This window comes from Chelonus insularis, unplaced genomic scaffold, assembly GCF_013357705.1.
Source record: "Chelonus insularis isolate UGA/USDA-ARS -01 unplaced genomic scaffold, ASM1335770v1 contig_131_pilon, whole genome shotgun sequence".
NCBI classification, from domain to species: Eukaryota; Metazoa; Arthropoda; class Insecta; order Hymenoptera; family Braconidae; genus Chelonus; species Chelonus insularis.
Genome location: NW_023276372.1, coordinates 2,023,815 through 2,048,588, shown reverse-complemented (window position 1 = coordinate 2,048,588; position 24,774 = coordinate 2,023,815). Strand labels below are relative to the sequence as shown.

General features: G+C 28.8%; 3 protein-coding genes and 1 long non-coding RNA gene across 11 annotated transcripts in view; 3 read left to right on the top strand and 1 right to left on the bottom strand.

The window, feature by feature from the left end:
• The first annotated feature begins 15 nt into the window (after window positions 1–15).
• TfIIA-S (Transcription-factor-IIA-S) lies at window positions 16–925 on the top strand. Its single transcript, XM_035095116.1, has 4 exons — window positions 16–228; window positions 316–420; window positions 516–645; window positions 729–925. The coding sequence occupies exons 1-4, from the start codon at window positions 157–159 to the stop codon at window positions 758–760; spliced, it is 339 nt and encodes a 112-aa protein (XP_034951007.1). The 5' UTR covers window positions 16–156; the 3' UTR covers window positions 761–925.
• An 829-nt stretch (window positions 926–1,754) lies between these two features.
• Window positions 1,755–2,715, top strand: LOC118073306 (protein C19orf12 homolog). Its single transcript, XM_035093725.1, has 3 exons — window positions 1,755–1,959; window positions 2,097–2,288; window positions 2,355–2,715. Exons 2-3 carry the CDS (start codon window positions 2,108–2,110, stop codon window positions 2,606–2,608), a joined length of 435 nt encoding a protein of 144 aa, XP_034949616.1. The 5' UTR covers window positions 1,755–1,959; window positions 2,097–2,107; the 3' UTR covers window positions 2,609–2,715.
• Window positions 2,716–2,824: 109 nt separating this feature from the next.
• On the top strand, window positions 2,825–7,157 carry LOC118074125 (uncharacterized). The gene is made up of 4 exons (XR_004691182.1): window positions 2,825–2,901; window positions 3,004–3,219; window positions 3,298–3,580; window positions 6,370–7,157. It is a non-coding gene; the product is annotated as an uncharacterized lncRNA (long non-coding RNA).
• Window positions 5,943–24,774, bottom strand: part of LOC118074123 (nuclear receptor coactivator 2-like) — a 33,987-nt gene continuing 15,155 nt past the window's right edge. Inside the window, exons 2-20 of one of the 8 annotated variants that reach the window (XM_035095059.1) lie at window positions 22,529–22,636; window positions 22,015–22,153; window positions 20,046–20,162; window positions 19,454–19,631; window positions 17,913–18,283; window positions 17,086–17,315; window positions 15,218–16,439; window positions 14,657–14,776; window positions 14,213–14,533; window positions 13,851–14,132; window positions 13,353–13,685; window positions 12,899–13,246; window positions 12,694–12,806; window positions 12,337–12,466; window positions 11,911–12,199; window positions 10,884–11,192; window positions 8,429–8,587; window positions 7,501–7,577; window positions 5,947–6,438 (exon numbers count right to left, since the gene is read on the bottom strand). In XM_035095059.1, the coding sequence (XP_034950950.1) occupies window positions 6,370–6,438; window positions 7,501–7,577; window positions 8,429–8,587; window positions 10,884–11,192; window positions 11,911–12,199; window positions 12,337–12,466; window positions 12,694–12,806; window positions 12,899–13,246; window positions 13,353–13,685; window positions 13,851–14,132; window positions 14,213–14,533; window positions 14,657–14,776; window positions 15,218–16,439; window positions 17,086–17,315; window positions 17,913–18,283; window positions 19,454–19,631; window positions 20,046–20,162; window positions 22,015–22,153; window positions 22,529–22,596 (4,875 nt within the window). In that variant the 5' untranslated portion in view covers window positions 22,597–22,636 and the 3' untranslated portion in view covers window positions 5,947–6,369. Of the gene's footprint in view, window positions 6,439–7,500; window positions 7,578–8,428; window positions 8,588–10,883; window positions 11,193–11,910; window positions 12,200–12,336; window positions 12,467–12,693; window positions 12,807–12,898; window positions 13,247–13,352; window positions 13,686–13,850; window positions 14,133–14,212; window positions 14,534–14,656; window positions 14,777–15,217; window positions 16,440–17,085; window positions 17,316–17,912; window positions 18,284–19,453; window positions 19,632–20,045; window positions 20,163–22,014; window positions 22,154–22,528; window positions 22,637–24,774 lie in introns of all 8 variants that reach the window. The other 7 variants (XM_035095055.1, XM_035095060.1, XM_035095062.1 and 4 more) reach the window with 7 other exon arrangements.

The window sequence follows — 24,774 nt, the reverse complement described above, 5'->3', positions numbered from 1 at the left end:
CACCATTAACTCCTAACTTCATGGTTTACGTTTTTCTGTAATTTGGAGTAACACGTCGCTATTTACTTTCACAAGATAATAACATAAATCAAAAAATAATTAAACAAAATATTTTAGGATTAATCTTAAATATATTTTTAATATTTATAATAAAAAATGTCTTATCAACTATACAGAAATACAACATTAGGTAATACTCTTCAAGAAAGTTTAGACGAGCTTATTCAGGTATGTAACTGACAACGCTATTACTTAATTAAGTAATTGATAATTATGACAATGTTGCTTATTTATTATTCATTTTGTTTTTCATAGTATGGACAAATCACTCCTCAACTTGCAATCAAGGTTTTACTACAATTCGACAAGGCTATTAACCAAGCTCTTGCCAATCGAGTGAGATCTCGATTAACATTCAAAGTAAGTAAAATAAATAACTGATATCTTGGCAAACGAAGTAAAGTTTAATATTATAAGTTAATTAATTTATTCATCTTCTCATGTTTTATACATAGGCTGGAAAACTCAACACCTACCGGTTTTGTGATAATGTGTGGACTTTTATGTTGAATGATGTTGAATTTAGAGAAGTTCAAGAAGTGGCTAATGTTGGAAAAGTTAAAATTGTTGCCTGTGATGGAAAAAGTACGTAAAACTAATTAAAAAAAATTTTCATCTCCATTAACATAGTTTAAATGATGCTTATTTTAATATATTTAATTTTTCAGCTTTGGACACAGATGCTCTTGGAAAACGATAACAATGGCTATACATTTATTGGATATCTAAAGTTAATGTAATGAGTTTTATACATATGTATTATTTCTCTATACTATTTTAATATTTAAAAAATTTTGTTGATTGATACTGCTTAAAATGTTTGATTTTAATGCTTTTTTCTGTATAAAATCATACTTCACTTACTGTATTGTTATTTAAGATTAACTATACATTTACAAGAGAGGTCTTAAAACGATTTAAAGTTATCTACTAAAAAAAGAGCATGACAGTTTGTATTACTTGATAAATAATTTTAATTTTAATAGTGAAAATTTTTTCAGATGTAAAATAACTTTGTAATAAAGTGACTTAAATAAAAGACCAATTTATCAACAGAATATCCGTTTTTGATATATTTCTTAGAAAGCAAATTTTTCTGTACATCATTTTAAAATTAAAGAGAAGAAGAAAAGAATTAATTTATAAAGTAAATCATTGTTTTTGCAATATCGGAGTTTTTTTTTTAAGATATTTTCTCGAATATTTATATAAAATAATAGATCGTGAAATTAAAGCTTTAAGAGTGACTGCGAAGAAATGTTTTTCATCAGGTATCATAGTTGGAATAGCAGCAACCTTAAGAGGTTTTCTTTTGGGCCCTAGAGGCCTTGCATTAGGTATGATTCCAGTTCAACAGATTTAAAAAAAAATTAAACTCTAGTGTTTAAACATTTAATTGTCCATGCCAACCACGTAGAACAAATATTAATAAATTATTATGATTTAACATAAAATGACTTCAAAAAGTAGTGAATTTATTTAAAGACTAATTCATTTGAAGTTTTCATTTTTTTGTTAATTTTCTGCACCTCATCGATTCTTTTTCAAAATTCATTCGTTTTTGACTCATATTGAATTTGTGTTGATTGGTAGTAGTTGGTTTTGCAAATTGAATAGATGACTCACTTTCCATATTAAATGAGCTTTATCAATGTATATATACATAACATATGTATACAGCTGTGTGCATAAAATTGCGAAAAATCTTTTGCCACAAAGATGAAATAGTGTTTCCTATATGTTCCTATAGTCTGGTAGTTTTCTTATCTGAAAAACCTCGCACAAAAGGGAAGTCCACATAAATACTATGATAATAAAATACTTTGAATCATACACAATAGTTTTGAGAGAAGTTTGGCTGCATCACAATCAAAGCTTTATTCGATGAACATATATTCAGTAAGAGATCTTTTTATATATATTTAATAATAATTTTATAAATAACCTTATTTATAAGAGTTGATCCATCAAGTAAATTCATAAAATAATTTAATCGGTGTGTCATTGATTTATATTTTATTTCAAATTTTTTTTAGGATATCTGAAAATGTCTAAAAAAAAGAACCTGTCATCATGCAATAACTCTGAATTAATTAGCATCATTTGTGAACTCAATGAAATTAAAGCTATGAGAGTAACGGTGAACAAATGTTTGTCGTCGGGTCTCATGGTTGGAGTAGCAGCAACCTTGGGAGGTTTGCTTTTGGGTCCTAGAGGCATTGCACTAGGTATGACTTGAGTGCACTTATAAATATATCAATTCATTGCAAGTTTCAATTTCATTCATTTTTTAGGTGGTATAGTAGCTGGTGTAACAGCATCTGCTCTTAATGAGGGAGAATTTCGTTCAGTCCCTGATATTTTGATGAATGATCTTTCCGAAGAGCAAACAAGAAGACTCGCTAACTCTATACGAAGTTTATTATCACAAGAAAATATAATGACAGTTGCAGCTTTATCAATGAGAATGATGTCTGAAGCTGGTTTTAGAGAAACTTTACGATCAGTTATTGAAATGTTTTTAAAAGAATTAAATTTTTCTATATAAAAAGTGAATTATACATATCAAATATGCTGAACAAATAATAATTAATATGATGAATAAGTTTTTAAATTTAATGCACATTTTGTACGAAAAATATAAAAATTATTATGAAACAAAAATTGGTTGAATTTTATGATAGTTTAACTGATAAAATAGATAAAATATAGATAAACTTGAACTGATAATGAAATTGATCTATTATTAATAAAAGTAATACACATTAAATAACTCTAGTCTATCTGTTCCTATAATATTAAATCGCCATCATTGATTCTGTTTTTATACAGATTGAAGTGGTAAAAATTTCATTCTTATGCGTAATATCATTTATAAGACGTAGTGTATGAAGTAAATAGTTATTTTTATCAAATGTCACATTGGTTTATATTTTATTTCAGATAAATCTTAGAATACTTCAAATATTCTAAAAAAAATGAACCTATCATCATACAGTAATTCTGAATTAATTAGCATCATTTGTGATCTTCGTGAGATTAGAGAAGCGAGTTTACCTGTTATGATGAATCCCAATATTGGCAGGGGATATGGTTTTTTCGATACTTTTCAAATGTCCTTAAGGATGTCTCTTTTAACATATCCAATAGCTTTACTTGGTATCACACTCACATATTTAAAGTCAAATTTTCAAAAATAAGTGATTGCATTATATATTTTGATAAATCTATATTTAGTAGATAAAATGCAACAATACAGTAGAGCTGCTTCTACTACTAGTGATGGCAATTTTCGTTCCATCCCTGATATTTTATTGAACGAGCTTACTGAAGACCAACAGATAAAACTTGCTTCTGAGATACAAATATTATTGACTAAAAACAAAATTATGACAATTGAAGCTCTATCAAAGAGAATGATGTCTGATGATGTTTTCAAAAATGATTTAATATCAATAATTAGAGAATATTTGAAAAATTGGCTGAATTATTCGATATAATTAATTGACATTGAAAAAAGGTATGCTAAATATTTTCTTCTTAAGATGTATTCTATTCTGTAAGGAATAAAAAATTTAGACAGCATTATATAAGTATTACGTTTATATTTATAAAATTATTCATCATTAGAAAGCACATATGATTTATCTATATGACGTATTTGTAACTCACTTTATACACACCAAGACACAAGCATGCATGAGTCCACATACTATACGAGGACACAAATGCATGTCTTGTCCTTATATTTTGTTCAGACATACAACTATGAAAACAAAAAAATGTACAAGTATGTCTGCGTATATAATTAAAGTATCTCACTTATGTGTATTTCCAAAGAGTAATAGCTCTATTTGTTTTAATTTTTCTCATTTGTTTGTTCCAAATCGAAATTGTGCAGACAAAGATATATTATATTATTAAACTATTTTCTACTCGACATGAATCGTTCAAATTTGTCGATGAAATATTTTGTATTTTTTTTTTTTTTACAATACCATAATAATTGCAAAAATTTCGAATGTAAAACATAGAACAATACACATATATTATGACAACCTTACAGAACATTATTTTATTACAATACAAAAAAGATAACGATAACAAGAATCAATAGGTTGTCAATTATGTATATATATATATATATCTATATATATTTTATTCATATAATAAAAATTGAACTCTCTTAAATTGCCACAATAATAATAGTGAATAAATTACAATAATTCTGGCTCGTAGCATTTTTAACGTTAAATTGTTTTTAGTTTTTTTTTTTTTGTATTTTTATTTATTTTTAAATCTCGCAATTCTCAACTACGACAAATGCCGACAAACTCTATGGAAAAATAGGACACTTGCGTGAGATTTCATTGAATATGCATGCATATTTGTACGCGCATACTGGTTTTCTTAGTTTTATTTTGTAATTTTTTTTCTTTATTAAATATATATTATATACATATATATTTATATAAATAAATTACATAAATATATATCGTATACACGATAAGATTTATATTTAAATTTTTTTGTTTGTAACAACTGACACCATCTCACTTTTTTTTAATTGATAACTCAAGATATCTTCAAAGACATTAAGAGAGAGATATTTATCAGACTATATGCAAAATAGAAGATCGTTTATCTTTTTTTTCTTATTTCGTTCATTACATATTTTTTTTTAATATTACTAGTACACACACGCGCGCACACGCACACATGCATATGTACATTTAATGCATCACCAATACATATGTATATCACATACGTACACTTGAATGCAAATATTTTTTATAAAGGTACCCTTAAAAGTGGTTGAAATACGCTTACGCATAGAATTCAATACTAATAATATCGTTACAATAACATAATAATATTATAATTAAACAGAATCGTAATTATTAATTAATATTCATAATAATAATGACAATAATAATCATTACAATGATAAATCGATAGTAGTCGATCAGAGTATGATCATTATACGATAATTGCAACAAGTATATTGATAATCATAATAGTAATAATGTCAATAATAATAAAATAATAAAATAATAATAATATTAATAATAATCATATTAACAACAACAAGTTTTCTTTGTCACATTTTGGTTGCAGATTCTTACAATCACAAATATATTATTCAAAATATATATAGTAGTTGAAAGATGTTAAATTAAGAAAAACGCAATTTTCTTCATTTTTGTATAGAATAGTTTTTGTTTCTGTACGTAATAATAATATAATATAATATAATATAATAATGATGATATCAATAATTAATTATCTTAATGATATTATTATTAATGATAATAATAATCATATTGATAATAGAATAATTAATAGTAATAGTAATTGTTGTTGTTGTAATAATATTAATAGTTTATGATTACATTGTAAGAATATTACTAATAATCGTAATAATTAATTAATTCGTTCATAATTTTATAATAAACAATAATTAATAAAACCTATAAATAATTCTATGTTCAACAGCCAGTGGTATAATAATGTATACCGTTGAGGTACCTACGTAGTTTTTCTTTCATTCATTAATCCGTAGCATATCAGCTACCAAAAGCTACACCAATCGACGTTGCATATACCTTGTAGCTATTTCATATTTCATCATACCTAGTGATTCATACTCGTTGCTTTATTCCTGCTATTTTCTTTTTACCTCAAATATTTTTTTAATAAATAAATAACAGAAAAAAAAAACTCATTTTATAAAAATTTAAGCAAACAATTTCACTATACCTTATTTTATTATTATAAGTTTATTAATATATTTGATAATATTTCATTGAAAATATAACGTACAATTATTATATCAAAAGAAGTCGTAACTTTTCTTACAATTAATTAAAAACAATCTTTAATTAATTGACATTAATTAATATATACAAACTCCATTGAAATTAAATAGAATAACAATTATCACAATCTCCAAGAAATCTATGATAAATGGTTTATTTATAATATTTATTATAATTATAATAATAATAGAAAAAAAATCACAAACAAAATAAATTGGTTTACTTATAAAATTTTTTTTAATGAATCAACATATGATTATCAATATATTTAACTCAAGATATTGCAAAACTATCAATTGGTGATGCACTTGGTGTGACGCATTTTTTATACTGTTTTTATGAGTACAGTATTACATATAGTACAGTTATTATTTATTTTTACGTATAGAATGTGTACAGACGCAGGAGTAGTTAGCGTGTATCATTGTATAGTTAAACTTATTTTAAATTTAATTATATATATTACATATATATTTTTATTATGTTGCAGTCACTCGGATAATAACTTCTGCAGTAGGGATGATTTTGGATCACCTCGTACTACTTCCTCCATAGTACCCTGAAAAATTTACAGATATTATTTTTTTATGCTTCATCGATTCTACACCTTATTTTTACAGTTTTATATTTTTATTACTCCACCAAAGCGGAAATAGTAGGAATTTATTTAGAAATAAATTCATTTTATTTAATTTAATATAAAATCGTAAAAATAGGTAATTTCTTTTCATGTTATCAAATTTAATAAAAATAATTTCATTATAAACTTATAAATATCTTTAGTAATATAATTTGCTATTTAATTTTGGGAATTATGTTACGAGTAATATATTTAAGAACTGATAAATATTAGATTGATTTTTTAAATCAATAAAATTTAATTCTAATTAATATACCAAATAACGTAAATATCCAGAAAAATCATTCAGTGAGTAGATAAATAATTATCAATAATAAAGTGAAAAAGGGCCCGAAAGTTAACCATGGAATATTTTCATCTATTGCAGTTTGTTGCAACTACAATTTAATTATTAGGCATGAATAATAAAATTAAACAGAAAATACGAGGAAATTATGCGTAAAGAATCAATTTATATTCGGCACTGTGAAAAAGCATTACTATTTTATTACACTAATATATCTTCATCAAGGATGATAAAGTATTGATGTTTATTGCGAATTATTATAATAAATTGAAACTTTGAATGCCCATTGCCATAAGGTTATTTAAATTATATTCGGAAAAATAAAATTAAATATTCAGAATGATAAAAGGAATGACAATATATATATGTTTTTATACTGATTGCTTGACTTAAAAAAAAGTTAATAAAAAATAATTTTTTTTCATTACAATATCCCTGTTGTTTTCTATTATAAAATTAATTTTGCAGATCATTCATATATTTTTTTATTATGAAAAATTCATGCAGAGAAGCAAAATATCAATAAAATTACAAAGAATATTATTCTAAAAGTATCACGTCAATATTTTAGGTATAATATAGTAACTAGCCAATATAATGTGCATAATAAGTTTTTTAAGCGAAGCGTAGAGGGTAGGCAGAGCATACAAATCAAAATACGTAAAATAATTAATTAATTGACGACGGGATCTTACCCTTGAGGAGAAGGGCGCGTTTCCGGCACTCCCAATGGCCCAGCTCTTAGCAGGGCCATCGCTAGCCACAGCCTCACCTATTTAGGACATTGTAGCAATCAATGTTACCACAGTCGACATACGATATTGTTTTATTTTGCTTTTCTATTTCACTTATTGATTATTTTATTTGTATTCCAATTTATCTAACTACTAATTCATTATTTATCCACAAATTATTTATTTATACTAAAGTGTATGGTATATGTAAATTACTCAATTAAAGTGTAACTAATTTTTTGATTGAATGATGATATTGTAAGTTATCCAATTAAATATTTTGTAAATTAAAAATATTAATAAATGTTGAGTGATAATAGTTTCAGTCATGTGTAATACTTTTTCACAGCATTATAATATCTAATCATTGTGTAATTATTGAAGTGTTTCTGGAAGAAGCTCTGTTAATAATTTCAGTGATTAAAGTGACAATCGTGCTATTGTTTTGGCTATTTTTGTAAATATGTGATAATTTAATTTATTAAAAATGTATCACTATTTAAAGTGCCTTAATTTATTGAAAAGTGTGAAATTTTTTTCCATGTCATCATTATTGGGTTTATATTTATTAAATTCAATAAGATGATTGGTGCTAATTTATTTATTCAATTTCAGAATAAGAATTTTTTTAATTTGTAATATAAAAGCAACATTTAACTCTCAATTTTCCACCAAGTCAATTCATTTGATAAAATTTCATAGAGTGTCATAAGTGAGCATTAATCTGACACATTAATAAAATTTTTATCTTTCGAAAATTATTCAAATTAAGAGTTAAACTGATATATAATTGATGGTTGAAAAAATGTCTAATTTGAGTGTCTTAATTTTGATTGCTAATTTGCTAAATGAATATTATGCTAAAAAAATGAATGATTAAATTATTTACCAGGAGACATTTCAAATGATAGTCCAAGGGCTTCCAGTTCCTCTTGAGATACTTGTCCTATGAGGTTGTTCTGGATATTATTTGGTACTCTCTGTTGAGTTCTTGCTCCTACAACCGCTCTCAATTCTTGCCGTACAAACTCCGACGTAGTATTATTGCCTAATAAGAGAAATAAAGAAAAAATTATTTTATAATCAACGAAAAAAAATTTTCTTTATACCTAATAATTAAATTCGCTATTTTCTAAATAGCATATTAATCACTAACAGGGTGGTATATAAAAGGTAGATTTAATACACAAATGTTGGTATTATTCTCCAAGAAGATAAATAACTTAACTCTAATAAGGTATAATACAATGGGATGAAGGTATATTTTACAGTTTAATGGTTTTTATTACATAAAAGTTGATTAAGGAGAAAAGTTAGTTGCGTTGTTTGTGACTTGAGTAACAAAGCTAAGGCTTAATGGTTTTTTTTTATTTATATAAATGTAAATCACAAGTTTATATTTTTCTCAATGCAATTTTTCATGGACGTCATAAAATGAGAAAGCAGATTCCCCATGCTACAAATAACAATTTATATTAACAAACAATTATTTTAAGCGATTTTATTTTTAAATTTCGCTTAATTTACCTAGTTAAAAATTTCATTATTTATGTGAAATAATTAAACAATTATAGATAGATAAGTTGATAATGATATCATTTCTAATTAAATATGAATAGTTGATCAATTATTTCATTTTTGGCAATAGAACTTGAAAGTTCGATTAATAATAATTTTTAACTAGGTCAGGCACCATTACTGTACATTTTTGCATTTTATACATATAATGATTGTTATTTTTAATGAGACACAGGTGATGGTGACGACAAACAGCACATTCAGTGATTCAAATTTTTACTTCATTTTTACATTTACTGGAATATTATTAAATTACTAATAAGACAATTAAATTAATAGTATCGTTGAAAAATAATAATTACATTTTTTACAGGAATAAGAGGAGAGTAAGTACTTGAACAAAAAATAATTATGGTACAATCTAATTTTAATTTATGCGTTAATGGATCTAATTATTCATCTAATTAAATATAATTATTTTATCTACATTGTGCATTGTGCAGTTCACTACTTATAAAAAAATCTAATTTATATGTGCCTGCAGAGATAATTTTTTGAAAAAATAACAAAATCAAGTGGCAGTCTCCTCTTATACAAAATGATACAATTGTCGAGGACATGAACATTAGCAGAAGGAAATTGGAAAATTGCAAGATACCAGTGCACAGAATATAAGCTTAAAAGAGATACATTTTCTAGAATTTGCTTTTTTAAATTAGTGCTCATGTCCATGACTCTGACAAAATTATTCTCTTTTTAATCATTTCAATTTTCATCTAAATGATAATCATTTATCAAATTATTTCTTTGTTGTATATATTATACAATTAAAATGTTATTCAAATATTGATATGTATCTTTTAGAGATATTATCTTCAGATTGAAATTCTTGCAGATTAGATGAAGAACTTTTCTGTGCAGTAAACAGATGATTGTACATCGTTATTCACATATGGATGGATTCATCTTGTCACAGTAGCAGATTAGTCGATGACAAAGGTGAGCATTCATTGAGCACAAAATGTGGAACGAGTAATGTGGACATGTAATGTGAAGCATCATGCAACGTTTCACAATGGTTTTTCGAAAATATCGGTCTTTGTGTTAAATAATGATCATTGGTGAATTATTGATATTATGTTGCAACCGAAAGAATCTAAAATAATTTTCTTTGATAAATTCATTGTTGATGAAAAAAAAGATAATTAAATTCAACAATTCAGTTATTAAATATCAATCAGAAGACTCTTTTGTAGCATTGTCACATTCAAATCAGGTTGCATTCAAATATCGTTTATATATACATTGAGCTGTTATTTACAAGTGATGATTCAAAGTAAAATATTCATGTATATACAATTTGGAAAAAAAGAAATATAATTAGATCGTTTGAACATATCAATTTCTCTATTGTGGAGCTTTAGATTAAAATAAAAAATCTTCATGGTAGATAAAAACAGGCATTAAAAAATAATGAAAGTTTATGTTCAAATGGTCTGATTACAAATAAAAATGATTTACTTCAAAATCAATAAAAAAAACTAAAGCTGTCATGATTCGAAGGTTTATAATGTGTTTTATGATGATCTTGCAGGCTATAAATGAATGATAAAAGAGTGAGGGTATAACGATGGATGGCAAATGCTCTTGAATGAAAGTTAATGAAATTGATATTGATGGGTAAACTTTGGCTATTGGAGTGCTTATGGTCGATGTACAAGGTCCCGTGCACTGGAACCAACGTGCTGATACTCAAAATGACAATGGGGTGTCTGTACAGATGATTCAGTGATGGTCACATGACATTAACTGGTCATATGACTTACCACCCATTTGATGACTGGCAGGATTACTAGAAGGCAATGACCTAGAGTCCTCAGGTCTCGTTGCATAGGCAGGTACGGAACCCTGATCGTAACAGAATTGATTATTCTGTACATCTGGGGTACTGACATTGCTGCCAGTGTTGCGATATAACATGGAAGAGTGTTGTTGATTCGTAAAATGATTATTCGTCACAGCATGTTGATTATGCGTTGGTGTTGTGGGACAACCAGCGCGAGGATGACTAGGAGACAGTAAGGCTTGTTGATCTTTGCTGACACCACCATAGTGTCGCGGAGAACCTACCCCACCTGCAACATCCACACAATCTACCTCGATACTTTTTAAGGGACTATCAATTCTAAATAACATAACTCCAAAATAAATCAAACTTTCCACATAAGCACTCACGTTAAATAAATTATTTTAATTAAACTGTCTTAATGATTGTTATGGGATTTTTTTCTGTCATACTAGTGTTTATATCTATTTTATCTTTAATAAGTTTTAATAATGACAATAACACGTGAGTGCTATGGGATAATGAATCATTGATTGTAGAATAATTTATTAAATAAATGTGAATGCACAAAATTGAAAGAGAATTAAATTAAACTATAAATTATTTGAAAAATAACGTAGCATAAATTGAATCAACTACGTATTGAAGATTTAATAAATTTTAATTAGTCGATGGAACAGAGATAATTATAAATTGTACTTACCTATCTTGTGTATTAATCTTTTGCATTATTACGACACAATTTACAAGGTTCATTATAACGCGTTAGGAAAATCTTTTCTATCACTATTAATGTGCGTTAAAAATATTGATAATCATTAAAAAGCACTTGGAAAATATGATTATACTAATTATATTGTATATAAGTGATTTTAAACCCGCACATATGATATAGTATGGTGCAAATATATCAATCATTATTGTTATTATCATCTCTATGAAACTATTAGTGATTTATTATCCAAGGGAATGTGTTGTGTGATTGATTTATAGAAAAAAATAATTACCTGGCAGTTGAGTCGTTGCTGAAGGCGTTGATGATGCTCGTTGAAGCCGATATTGTGCAGTAGGATTGGAATTACCAGGATTTGGAACGGGTGAAAATTGGCTAGCGGTTGGTGATGCAGGAGGAGGAAATGCTTCGGCAGGAAATGGAGATTGCCGCGCCGGAACTGCGGTGCCAGGCGATGGCATGGATCGTTGCTGCTGAAGCTGTTGTTGAGCTGCTGTTGGCTGTTGCTGTTGCGCCCTTGCTTGGTTTACGTTGAACATTCTAGGATTGTTCCCGTAATTTCCCTAAAAGGTAATGATTTTAATACTCACATTCTAGAAAATTTTTTGCTTCTATTAAATTGGCTATTTAATTAAATAAAGATAATTTAATATAAAGTTTTATTTTTAAAATAACATAGTAATTTCTTTGCTTTACTTACTTGCGAAACTCGTGGAGATAGGGGTTGAGAATGAGATAGTAAAGACAACATTCCAGCGGGAGAATGTGGAGATAATCTAGATGCTGCGGACACTGGTTGACCGCTGTTGAAATTATTATTAACCGAAGGGCTAAAAAGTAAGTTATTAGTTGTTTTTTTTATCATTCATGTTATAAAATAAATATCATCCGTTTGTTTTTATGTGTAAGTGTAGTTGATAATTAAATAGATTATTAAAAACAATATAAAATAATTAATCTATTACATTTACTTTGTTGTTAGATAATCAAGGACTTTGAATTTTTTTTTTAATGAACTTTAAATATGAGAAAAAAAATATAATAAAATATTAATTACTGTTGAGTAATTGTTGGCATATGAGAATAAGAATGAGTAAGGCGATGAGTAGAAGGTAACTGGACGGAACTTCCATACCCTGGCGACATTTGAGAGTCCGAAACACTGGATCGCTACAATTAAAATATTTTAAAAAATAGTAAAATAATATTATAATTTATTTCAACATTAATTTGAATAGAAAATAATTTTAGATAAGCTTTACCTGTAACGTTACATTCGGTGCGACAGTATTATTTAATAAATTGTCAATATTATGAATACCCGCTGTTATTTGATCAGGTGCCGTAGCATTTGATGGTATGAGTAATTGCTGCTGTTGTTGCTGCTGTAACAAACGTTGCTTTAACTGCTGTTGTTGAAGTAATTTCGTTCGTTGATGTTGCAATTGTAATTGCTGTTGCTGCTGCTGTTGTTGTTGCTGTTGTTGAGTAAATGGTACGGCTGGTTGTCTTATTCCAGCCTGACCAGTAAACCTCGCCCTTGTCTGTTGTTGATACATTGGTGGTGGTTGATAATTGTGAGCCGTTGTAACAGATGTTGCACTTCCCAACTATTAAAAAAAAAATATCATGTAATTAATGAATTAATTTCAAACAAATAATTATATTTTAATCAATAAAGCTTCACAAAAGCATGCTTGAAACTTTGATCTTTACCGCAGACGAATAAGCTGGTGGAGTTGATGGCATTGTTATTGTGGAAGACGTCGAATTGACGGCAGTTTCACAAAGCATTAATGATTTTTGAATAGCGCAAATAGCCATTTTTTCGTTAAGAGGATTGTTTGTAGGTGCTTCTATAGGATCTAAGAGATTAGCCATTGTTGAAGAGTCTGTAATCCCTTCGTCTGACACGAATTCCATTACTTGATCTAGTATCTCAGATAAAGCTGGATCTGATTGATACGTATTTAACTCTCCTGAGGACGAATGAAATTCTACACCAGCGCTTGGGAATTCCGAATCCATTTGACCTATTGGAGGTCTCTCCTAAAATAAATACAAACAATAATTAAATTGATGTAAGAAAAATTGAATATAATAGTAGTATAAATTGACAATAAAAATTTTCATACAAAAACTTTCACTTGAAATTTCTTTTCATTATAGAATACAATACTCTGAATGATGAATTAAAAAATTATAAATACTAACGTGACTTAGCATGTGACTGAGGTAGCTATTGGTTGCTTGGCGAGGTAGTCTCGATTGATTTTGGAAGGGAGTTCGGGCGGAGGTAGCAACAGTAGTGGTTGCGGTACTTCCAACCGATTGCATTCCACTTCCTGTCCAGGGTTGTTGGGGTTGCTGCTGCTGCTGCTGTTGTTGTTGCTGCTGTTGCTGTTGTTGTTGCTGCTGTTGTTGTTGTTGTTGCTGCTGCTGCTGTTGTTGTTGCTGCTGCTGCTTCAATCGGTCAGCAACACGGGGCAACTTATCCTAGAAAGAGTGAAAACAAAATAAGTAAAAGCTAGTGACAATAAAAATAAGTTGACATGAAAAAAAAAAAAGATTAATACCTGTGGAGTTGCCGATATCACAGATGCAGGAATTGGTGGGATAGTTGTTGGCTGAGGAGGTTGCTTAGCCAAGAGAGACGCTAACATTTTGTTCTTCTCCCACAGCTTACTTGTCCCCTGGCCTGATGTGCTGCTACCCGACGACGATACTTGATGAGAATTATCCATCGGTCTTTTAACAGCCATATTTAAATCTCCGTCTTCTCCTGGCCTTTTTTGGCCACTCTGTGTTGACGTACTACCATGAGTATGGTCTCCAGGTTGAGAAGAGGGAGGAGATTTGAAACCGAGACTTCTGAGTATGTTGTCATCGTCTCGATTCTGTTGGAAGAGCGGTAAAAATTTTTTAACTAAATAAATCTGTTATAACTTTTAATTTAAAAAAAAGAAAAACTTAATTAATAAAAATGTAATGTTTTAAAAATTAAATTCTCTATTTTATACCTTTTGTTCTAACATTTTTCTTTCTTCTTCAGGATCTTTCAACAACTGCTGCAAGAGTTCATTTTGCTTCTTTATGCCTGCACGAGAATCTTCATCATCATCATTTTTGTCGTTCAGCAGCTTAAAAAGAAGAAATTAACATTTTTATTAGAGATATTTTAATGCTTGGAGAATAAAGAGCTACTCAAATTTATATTTTAATACGATCACTACTCCACAATGACTTCATTTAAAACATTTACATTTAAGCACGTGAAAGACGTTGGCACGTGTACATATAAGTTTTACAAAGACTTAAAAGAATAAAAGTGACACACCAACGTCAGCAAATAACTTGAGCTATATAAATATATGTGTATACATATAAAAACTTTTTATTCTGTTTCTCGCACGAATTTCAACGTTTCTATTAATGCTTAGTAATTTTTCATGAATAATAAAGAACTTTTTTTTCCCTGACTAATATTGTTGCGTACATAAAACTTTTCAATTAGCTTTGAAGGAAATATTCAAAGATTGTTTCGATAATTTAGATAATAAAAATAAAATGAAGAAATTTACCTGTAGAAGCATATTGTTGTTGTGAGAAGACTTGGAGTGTTCAACAGCTGGTTTAGGAACAATACTTGGTGATGGTCTTACTTTAGCACTATGTTCAGAATGATATTCATCATCATCTTGTGCATTCAATAGAATCTTTAATATTCTATGATCATTTTGGTTTTCAGTTTCATTATTAGTACTGTCCTGAGCATCATCGCTATTAGCACTCACACCCTTCGTCAATAGATTTCTAAGTCTACCAGAATCACCTGTGGAGCTCAAACTACTTTGGGACTCGGCATTTGAGAGTAAATTAGTAGTGGTAGCCACAGGTATTGATACAGGCGTAACCGCAGTTGAACTTGTCGTCGTGGTAGGTGTTGACTGACTCGCAGTTGTACCTGATAATGACGACATTGCTGTAGAAGTTGATGAACCTGGTGACGATAGTGTCGTGGTACCACTACTGATTGATGAGACTGTCGGTGAACCAGTGGATGTTGTCGGCGTTGCTGAGGTTCCTGTTGTCGACGATGTCGCAGCTGATCCAATAGAGTCGATGCTGTGGCTAGGTGTGGGACATCCTCGCACATCTTTACCGATGGATGCATTGGTACCAACACTTGCTCCACTGACACTGCCATTAATCACACCCGTAACGCTGAGCAAAGACGTCTGTGAATCCTGAAGCGGACTGAATGGGAAGGAATTACTAAAGGAGTGAGCACCGATCATGGAAGTCGGGCTATAGGCCCTTAAAGGACTGCAGTGCGACGTCACTGTGGAATTGGAGGTGAACGCTGCTTGAGGACTTGATGATGGGGCTGGCTGGGAAGGTGGTCGTGAGTTTGGTGGACCGGTATTTCTTGACTCGGGTCTATCAGCACATCCGCTGCTACTATCCAAGTCCCATGAGGAATTTGGAAATAGTTCAAATTCCAAGTCCACATTTGACGAGAAATGGTTGAATGGGTTATTAGAGTTTTGCGAACTTAACGGATTACACGAATCACTCGAACCGAAGGGACCACTTTGATTCGTTGTTGTCGTTAAGGATCGACCGCTTAAACCACTCACTTGACCATTCACATGAGCCACGGACATTAATGGACCACCCACATTATTGTTATTATTACCGGCATTATTACTATTATTATTCGCACAATGGTTACTAGAGTGTCCTGAGCACACTTTGCTGTTGGAAAGCTGACCACCCTCGCTAGGTGTTAAGTCATTATCCCTATTTGTAAACAACAAACAAAACTATGTAATATTCACTTAACAAATATACTAAGATACTATTCTAAATCCCACTATTCTACTTTTTTTTATTTTATAATAATTTTCATAGTTCATCTATACTATTCTATCCTAATCTATTTCTAATAATTATTGTTGTACAGTTATTCACATTAACTAATGATGTTAATGTACGTGAGGATATGAAATGATGAAAGTTGTAAATAACACCAATGTTGACACTTAAACATATGGTTATTGATAAAGTTAATGAAGTCGAAATAGAAGTAACATAAATGTGTTATCACTTAAAATAAATTTTCTATAAGTAAAAAATATTTTTAAGAGTGGCCAGATCTCCAACACCAAAAAAACAAGACAGTGCGTGGTTACTAAGGTAATAAGGTTATTAAACTGTTGCGTACGGTTGTAATTAAGTGAATAAGCGGTGTGATATAAATAAAATAATAAAAACTCCCATTTCGCGGTGGTAGGTTATGACTTGAATGTTAGTTGATCGATTGTTATACAAATGATGAATAGTATCAAACAATGGAGATGGTAATAATGGAAAATAAAATCAGTCAATGGGGATGATACGGTGATTATTGATTAATGGATTGGATGGTTATTAATTATCAACTTACCCAATTATTGAATAAGTAGACAGAATAAAATCTGTCTCGTGTACATTCATCGCGTTTGCTTTAAATAGTTTTGACTTGGTTTGAACGTTAAAACATTTATCAGAATTAACACGCAGTCGGTATATGGATGTTTCTCCTTCACCAAATTGTACTGTATCCTTCAAATGAGCAGTAAATTTACTGAGATCATTCGGATGACACAAATCGTGGACAGTAGTGCCATGTAAATCCTAAAATTCAAAAAAAAATTTTTTTAATTTTTCTTTAATTATATTACTAACTTTTCTATTTCTAATATTGAATTGATGCAAAAATATTTGCATTCTGAATATGATGTTTAATATTATTTAATTAAACAATTTTTTTCTTTTTTTGAATCTTACATTAAAAAAATAATTGTTGAGGTATTTTTTACTTTTTTTTTATCACTAATGTGATGATTAGTAAAGTTATTTTTAATTTAATTAATACTAGAAAGTATACGTTGATGTTGGAAATAAAGAAAAAAATTTTGAAAATAATTATCAAACATAAATTAAATTTTCTTACAATAATTTATTAAATTATCAGTATTTTTTAAGCATTCCATGTCTCAATATATAGATGAATTTTCTGAATGTATTGGTCGATAATAAAATAGTCCAAAAAAATTCACGGATTATTTTTGATGACGGAAGCTGTTTGCAATTATTGTACTGATAAAATCGAAATAGATTTATACCATGGGAATAACTGGTTAAAGATGATACAAATTGATTCAAATAAATCTCTGAAAAAAAATGCAAAAACTGTTGCATCAATACAATAATTGAATTAATCGTCTTTACCTTGCGAATGTACTGAGAATATGGAATTGGAAGATTACTAATATCCACTGCAATAATCCTACCCGTAGTATCCAATTTAATAGTAAATTGATGAATTGGTGCAGTGTTAATTGGCTTTTCAGTAAAAGAAATTCTACGTGCAACGCACATTACGCAAGACCCGATGTCGGACGATTCAGACGATACATCACTATTTTCTAAATGTTCACTGGGATTTGGAAGAAGCGCAGAACATATTTGCATTGATTCATATTGCGATACACGCTGCTGCTTCTCTTCCATAGTCTCGTCTTGATCATCGGGAGGTTTTACGAGAAAACGGCAGTTAAAAGTACGATTTCTTGACTGAAGCTGAGGCTCATTCGTCCACCCTGGGATTTAATTTACAATTTATCAATAAAGACCAATTTTAAAATAAAATATGGAGATAAAAAGAAAATAAATCTGTGTCTTACAAAACAAAAAAAAAATTTAATTAAAATAAAATACTATTAAATAATTATCATTGAATGAAAAATTTTTAATTTGTGGAATTTTTATTAAGATATTACTTAAGTATTGAAAATTACTTATTTTAATTACGTCAGCTTTTTTAAACTCTTATCAATGTTAACTATTGTTTTTTAATATTTATAATAATGTTTAATAATTAGAAAATAACTTAAAAAAATAAAAGTAACACAAGTTAAATTTATTCTTTCAATTAGTCTACTTTTTTCATGATAGTTTGAGTCAATTTTATATTTTTATCAATATTTCATCATTATTAACTTACTTCTAGAAATGATAATATATTACTGGAGGGCATTTTATACAAATATTTATTTATTAAACGGATCATTGTCGTAATATGAATATATAAAATAAAACTATTTATTTCCTCATACTATATTTAGTAAGTTACTTTGTATTCTATACTATGTTCTAATTGAAAATCAATAAAATGCATTTCGACAAATTAATTATTAATAAAAATTATAAACGGATGTTTTCAACTTAATCGAATTTCATGTCTTAGAATTTTTTTATTTCATTAAAAAAAAAAACACAAATACTGAGAAAGTTTGATATTATTTTCAACTAAAAATAATCATTTGGATTTCATAGGAAAAAGAATATCAGTGACCCGAATTCAAGCTACTAAGAATTATTTCAAAAAAAAATTTTTAATTTAATTTTAATAAATCAAATGAACTCAGTAAGAAGGTATGGTATAAAAATAAATAATTTGATAATTAATTATTTAATTATTACCAAGTATTTAGATCGTTTATTAATGATGACAAGCTAATAAAACATTGATTGACATATGTACATTGCTGTAAATAAAACCGATAAGTAGTCTAATGTTAAAAAACTGACGAAATTATAGGGATAGTAAAAACGATTTAAAAAAAAAAAATAAAATAAATCAAAAATTACAATGAGAAAAAAATAAATAATAAATAAATAAATAAATAAAAATGGGCACAAATAGTAAGAATGATTGAAACAGTGATAAGGAAAAATAAGTGAAAAGATAGTAAGAGAATAGTTCTGACCTATTGACATGGGCATTAAGCTGGGCATAAAGGCTTGATGGTCACCGTGATGAATAATATTATAAATATCCTTCCCGAGCACATCATCCTTGGTATAATTTATATACTGTTGTATATTATCAGTAACGTACTCCACGCGACCCTCCGAGTTCACGACGAATAGAAAACCATCCAAAGCCTGTGAAACATTTAAAATATGTTGCATATTTCGCAACGATCCAAAACAACATTCTCATTCATCTACTATGGATTCTTTGATTATTTTCATCTACGATCATCATACTGTCAAAATACTGTTACTTAAAGGTGTACAATGCAGCTAATGATTATAGCTATTATGTCAAAGTTAGAAGGGAAAATTTGAAAGTGAACTTTCTAAAAAAACCTTTAAATGTCACTAACTGTAGGTCTTTTGTGAGTAATAAGTGACAAAATCAATTACAAAGGAGATGATTAAGGTTTTAAAGATATTATTTGATAAAAATAATTTTGTAAAAATGTAAAAAGCCTTTAAAAGTGTATGTTCAAGTCCCATGTCGTCGAAAAAAAAAGTTAGTTTTAATGAACTTGATCGTCAAGTCGTGTTACATACCTCGAGCAAAATGGGTCCAACTTGATCATTAGATAATATACTAGGATTCGAGGAGGAGACTTCACCCTGTTGAACGGCATGACTATTAGTTCCCTCTTGTCGCTTAAAGTGCCGAATCTGTAAGTGTATTTATGACGTGGCATTAAGATGTTAAGATTAAAATGTGGACATTACAAATATTTTAAATCCAATTAGTATTAATTGTTTGACAAAATAGCTTTTAAATTAGCTACATGAACAAATATTATATGTATTGAGTATTGACACAGTTCAAGAATACAATCACTAAACTTTTGGTTATTTTACTTCATTTTATTATTTACACATCTAAACTAATCAATGACGTCATTATTTAATTATCTATTTTAACAATATTAATGATAACAATGTACATAAACTCAAATCATGGAGAGTTTATCAGGATGATTTTCGTGACAATGTACTCAAGTGTGCTTGCATTTATTATCTGCATATCATTCTTCATTTTATAAGAACCAAAAACAAAGTTCAGTTTATTAACATTTTGATTTTATCGATGATTCTTTAAATAATTTTAATGACTACGATTAGAAGGTTTATTAAAAATAAGTCAAATCTCTTTTTATTATCTTTTTCGTGGATTTTCATTTTCAAAAACCTTTCATTATTTTATTTTATTAATTACTGGATAACTAAATAGTACGAATGAATGGGACAAAAGAAATAAAAGATAAAATCTATTTAAGTCGTAGATTCTATCAAAGGGAATATGATTAATTAAGCTTTAATTACTATAATCATAAGATCTCATTATTTTTTGAATTCTCTGCACATCCTTGTATTTTTTTTAGTCCTTAAAAATGATATATATATCTTTTTTCTTTTTTTTTTTCTTCACTGATGAGAGTTGATAAATAATAAGAGAATGGTACAAGAGAACAAGCGTTGAATAATGATGAAATACTAGGATGGAAAAAGTACATTTTATTTTTATAAATAACTGATGTAGGAAAGTGTACACATGGACTGTACCTAGAGTATATAAACTTCCAAGTGAAGTGTATTAAACTGAAAGTTTTCTATTACCGGCCGAGTTCACGGTCGCAGAAGAAAAATCGTCCTTGAGTTTATATTTCCCGGCACCGATAGATCGCGTCGTAATCTCAATGTGAATTAACGCGTGGCCTCGAGAAGTCGGTGACTCCCACAGAGAGTCCGACAAACGGGCCTAGCAACGTTGCCGCTTTTAAAACACACACTCACACTGCACAGCAATGCACAATGCACACGAAACAAAACTTGCTTCATATCATATCGTGCATCACCACGAGATTCACCACAAATCCATATCCATGATTAAATTATTTTCATCCCACAACCGATTGGATTATTGTTATTGTTTAAACTACAAACCCATCTCTTCTATCAATTCATGTACTCACTATGTTCAATTTTACACCACTCGAACTAATTCAAACATTACATGGAGAATCCTAAATTGAAAGTGAACGCGAGCAAATAAAAATAAAAAATAAAAAAATAATATATCGTACAAATGGACTTTGAAGAGTGCTTAATCATTTCTCTTGAGCTCTGAATGTTTTCGCGGTTACCTTCCGACATCATCGACCAAAATTACGTACATGTTTTTTTACCCTCAACTCTTTTTAATGACCTTGCGGTTTATTCATAACATCCATTAATGATTAGACTTGATTCTCAGATGTATTTTGACTTTACATACAGGTCAATATTGTAAATGAATAGGCTAAATAATAATCAGACATTACGACGTCTATTTTATCAACATCCACCACTGTGTATTATCATCATCATCATCATCATCATCACTACACTCCACTCTTGCACGTAGAAAACATCACTTCATTTTCATTATCAACAATTAATTATTGTATTTAATAATTTATTGTAAGTAAATAAGATAAAATGTATAATAATAATGATTGATATGGTAAAGGTATTTTCTTACCTGATCGACGGTTCTCTGGAGAATTTGACACTTATCAGTCTTGCCAGAGCTCATGTCCGTAGAGGAGATCAGCACGGCAAGCTCTTCGATGAACTCGTTTTCTTGGTAGCGTCGTCTTTTTTCATTAAGGCACTTATTACTGAAATGAAAATCAATAATAATAAAACTCTTATTACCTATATATATCTTCCACAAATATTTTCTTTCATTTTCCTTTTTATTTTTCTCAATAATTTTTGTAATTTCTATTACTTTTATTGCCTCACAAATATTTATCCACTTTCTTCACCACTTATTCATGTAATTGTTTTTAACACAAAAATTTTCATTCAACTTTAAGAGAATGAAAAACATTTTTATGAATAATAAATGGCCACTGAAATTTAATTTATTTTTTAATCAATTTAATTATTCAATTATTTTTTTATTTTCTCACTAACAATTAACTCACTTATAAATGAATTATATTATTATTTTTCAACCTTTCAAATATTCAATGAAAAAATTAACTTACATTTGTGACTGAGGCTTGGCATCTGATTTCTTCCTTTTCTTCGTGACGCCACCAGTTATCGCATTCATTTTAACCCCCAATGGGTCTTGTAATTCCCCAGTTCCAGATCTGAACAAAAAACACAAGGGTTTAGAATTTAAAAAGTTTATAAACCTAAAAATATTGACAATACAATTAATAATAAAAAAAGAACAAAAATTAGAATGAATAGATGTAGTAGTAATAGGGATAGGGTGCAGGGACTTTGAAAAAAGGAATAATCATAAAATATTTCTCTTGACAACTGATTTTTTTCTATGTGTGAATATTCCAATAATGAATTTCTTAGAAATATATTCTATATTTTCTTAACGACGAAATACCAAATTGTCCTAGATAATTCAGTCGTAACGAACTCTGATGTATACCGACTTGTCACGCGTACCACATAATAGCAACTACAGTCAAAACGAGTCAATTTAGAAGGTAATTTATACCGTAAATTGAAAAATTATCTACCAAGACTGTATGTAAACAAGCCACTCCATCTACTACATCAATTTATACAAAAAACTAATAGTTAATATATTAATAAACGGCATAATAGAAGCTTAATAAAAGGGGGAATATTTTTTTATCAACTATTGTTGAATTGTTGGATAACTGAAACATCATTAAATTATCTAAATTACATATACACGTGTATATAATAGATGTAAAAATCTTATGACGTTTTAATGTACAGGAATCGATGCTGAAGCCTGCCTCGTGCTTGTTAGCGAACAAGGAAGGGGGAACGAACTGCATATATATATATATATATATATATATATATATAGATAATGGATGAGAAACACTGGAATCAGCTCAACTCGACGCAATGAGATTACACGTCATACGTTATTTAAATTAAGCAAGCACGCACTCCCCATGCTTCATCACTTTTTCCTGTGCTTTCTCAACTTTTTTCTCCATGTGTTAACATTTTTTTAAAAAATTTTTTACATCGTCATTATTTTAATTAAACGATTCGATAAAACAACTTTAAGATGATTACAGATGATTTATTTAAATTCTTCAGCAATTTTTTTTATCATTTGAATTTTAAATAAAAAGACTGCTTGTTTTTAAAGATGAAATAATACTGGATCTTTTTGAAAAACAGCCTATTTTTATCCATACTTATCCATAATTTAAAAACATCCATCGAATTGTAATTCTGGTCAAATTTGGTAATGTTTTATAAGTACTTGAAAAATTAATTTTGAAAAAAATTTAAAATATGTGTAATTATAGATGTAATTTACACGTATAAGAATTCAATTAAACTCGGATTTAATTTGAAAATTGTTTAGAAACAAAATAATTGAAGTTGCTGAATGAAATAAATGGACGTTTTTGAGATAAATGTGAAATATGACCTAATTGGGTTTTATATTTCATCTATTTTAAGATATTAAATAAACCCAATTTAATTCATTTAATAATACAAAAAACTTTTTTCAATGAAAAAAAAAAATTGTAAGGACTAAAAAGTTGAAAAACTAAATAAGCATGTACAATTCTAATTAGTTCATCTAAATAAACTTTTTCAATTTGAAAGAAAAAGCACAACAATTTCGACATTAAAAAAAAAAAAAAGTATGTTTTATAACATCACGTGAAAAGAAGATTATTTTTATTTTTCCCAAACCACCTACTCGAAAAATTTCAAAATATTTTAAAAAACGAAAGAGCACCTTTCATCCTGATAAAACAAGGACGCCAAAAATATCCATAAACGTGATAATTATCCACTTGTCGCACTGCATTTAAAACCATCATTTTCATAGTATTTTTTTTCTTCTCCACCACTGGTAATAATAGTGAAAAAATACTGCAGCCATATAAGCATCGTCGTATCAACATTCAGTTGTAAACATATTTACAATAACATAACGGCAAGAAATAAAAATAAAATCCAAAGTAATTCGTTTGATTGACATTGGTTCAGCGTAGCAGCAGTAACAATCCAACCATCAGTAGGAAAGAAATAAAACGACCAACTAAAAAGGGGAAAGGGAAAAATGATGCCAGTCCGCGAATAGTAGAAGCAATGATAGTGAAACAACGATCTCGAGAGCGAGTAGTAGACGTTAGTTGAGAGATACACGATGCTCGGAACAAGAACGTGTCTCGGTGGCACGGCGGAGAGCTGCAGGTCTCGCGCGTTCGCGAGTATTGGTCGAGCAGCACAGCGACTCGTATGCGGGACCTGTACCCGCTGT

What these genes read in the sequence shown, in the direction of transcription:
- TfIIA-S (XM_035095116.1), top strand. Translation starts at nt 157, where the DNA reads ATGTCTTATCAACTATACAGAAATACAACATTAGGTAATACTCTTCAA. An exon ending in GATCTCGATTAACATTCAAA is followed by an intron (nt 421 to 515) that starts GTAAGTAAAATA and finishes TTTTATACATAG; the next exon opens with GCTGGAAAACTCAACACCTA. An exon ending in TGTTGCCTGTGATGGAAAAA is followed by an intron (nt 646 to 728) that starts GTACGTAAAACT and finishes TTAATTTTTCAG; the next exon opens with CTTTGGACACAGATGCTCTT.
- LOC118073306 (XM_035093725.1), top strand. Translation starts at nt 2,108, where the DNA reads ATGTCTAAAAAAAAGAACCTGTCATCATGCAATAACTCTGAATTAATT. An exon ending in TCCTAGAGGCATTGCACTAG is followed by an intron (nt 2,289 to 2,354) that starts GTATGACTTGAG and finishes TTCATTTTTTAG; the next exon opens with GTGGTATAGTAGCTGGTGTA.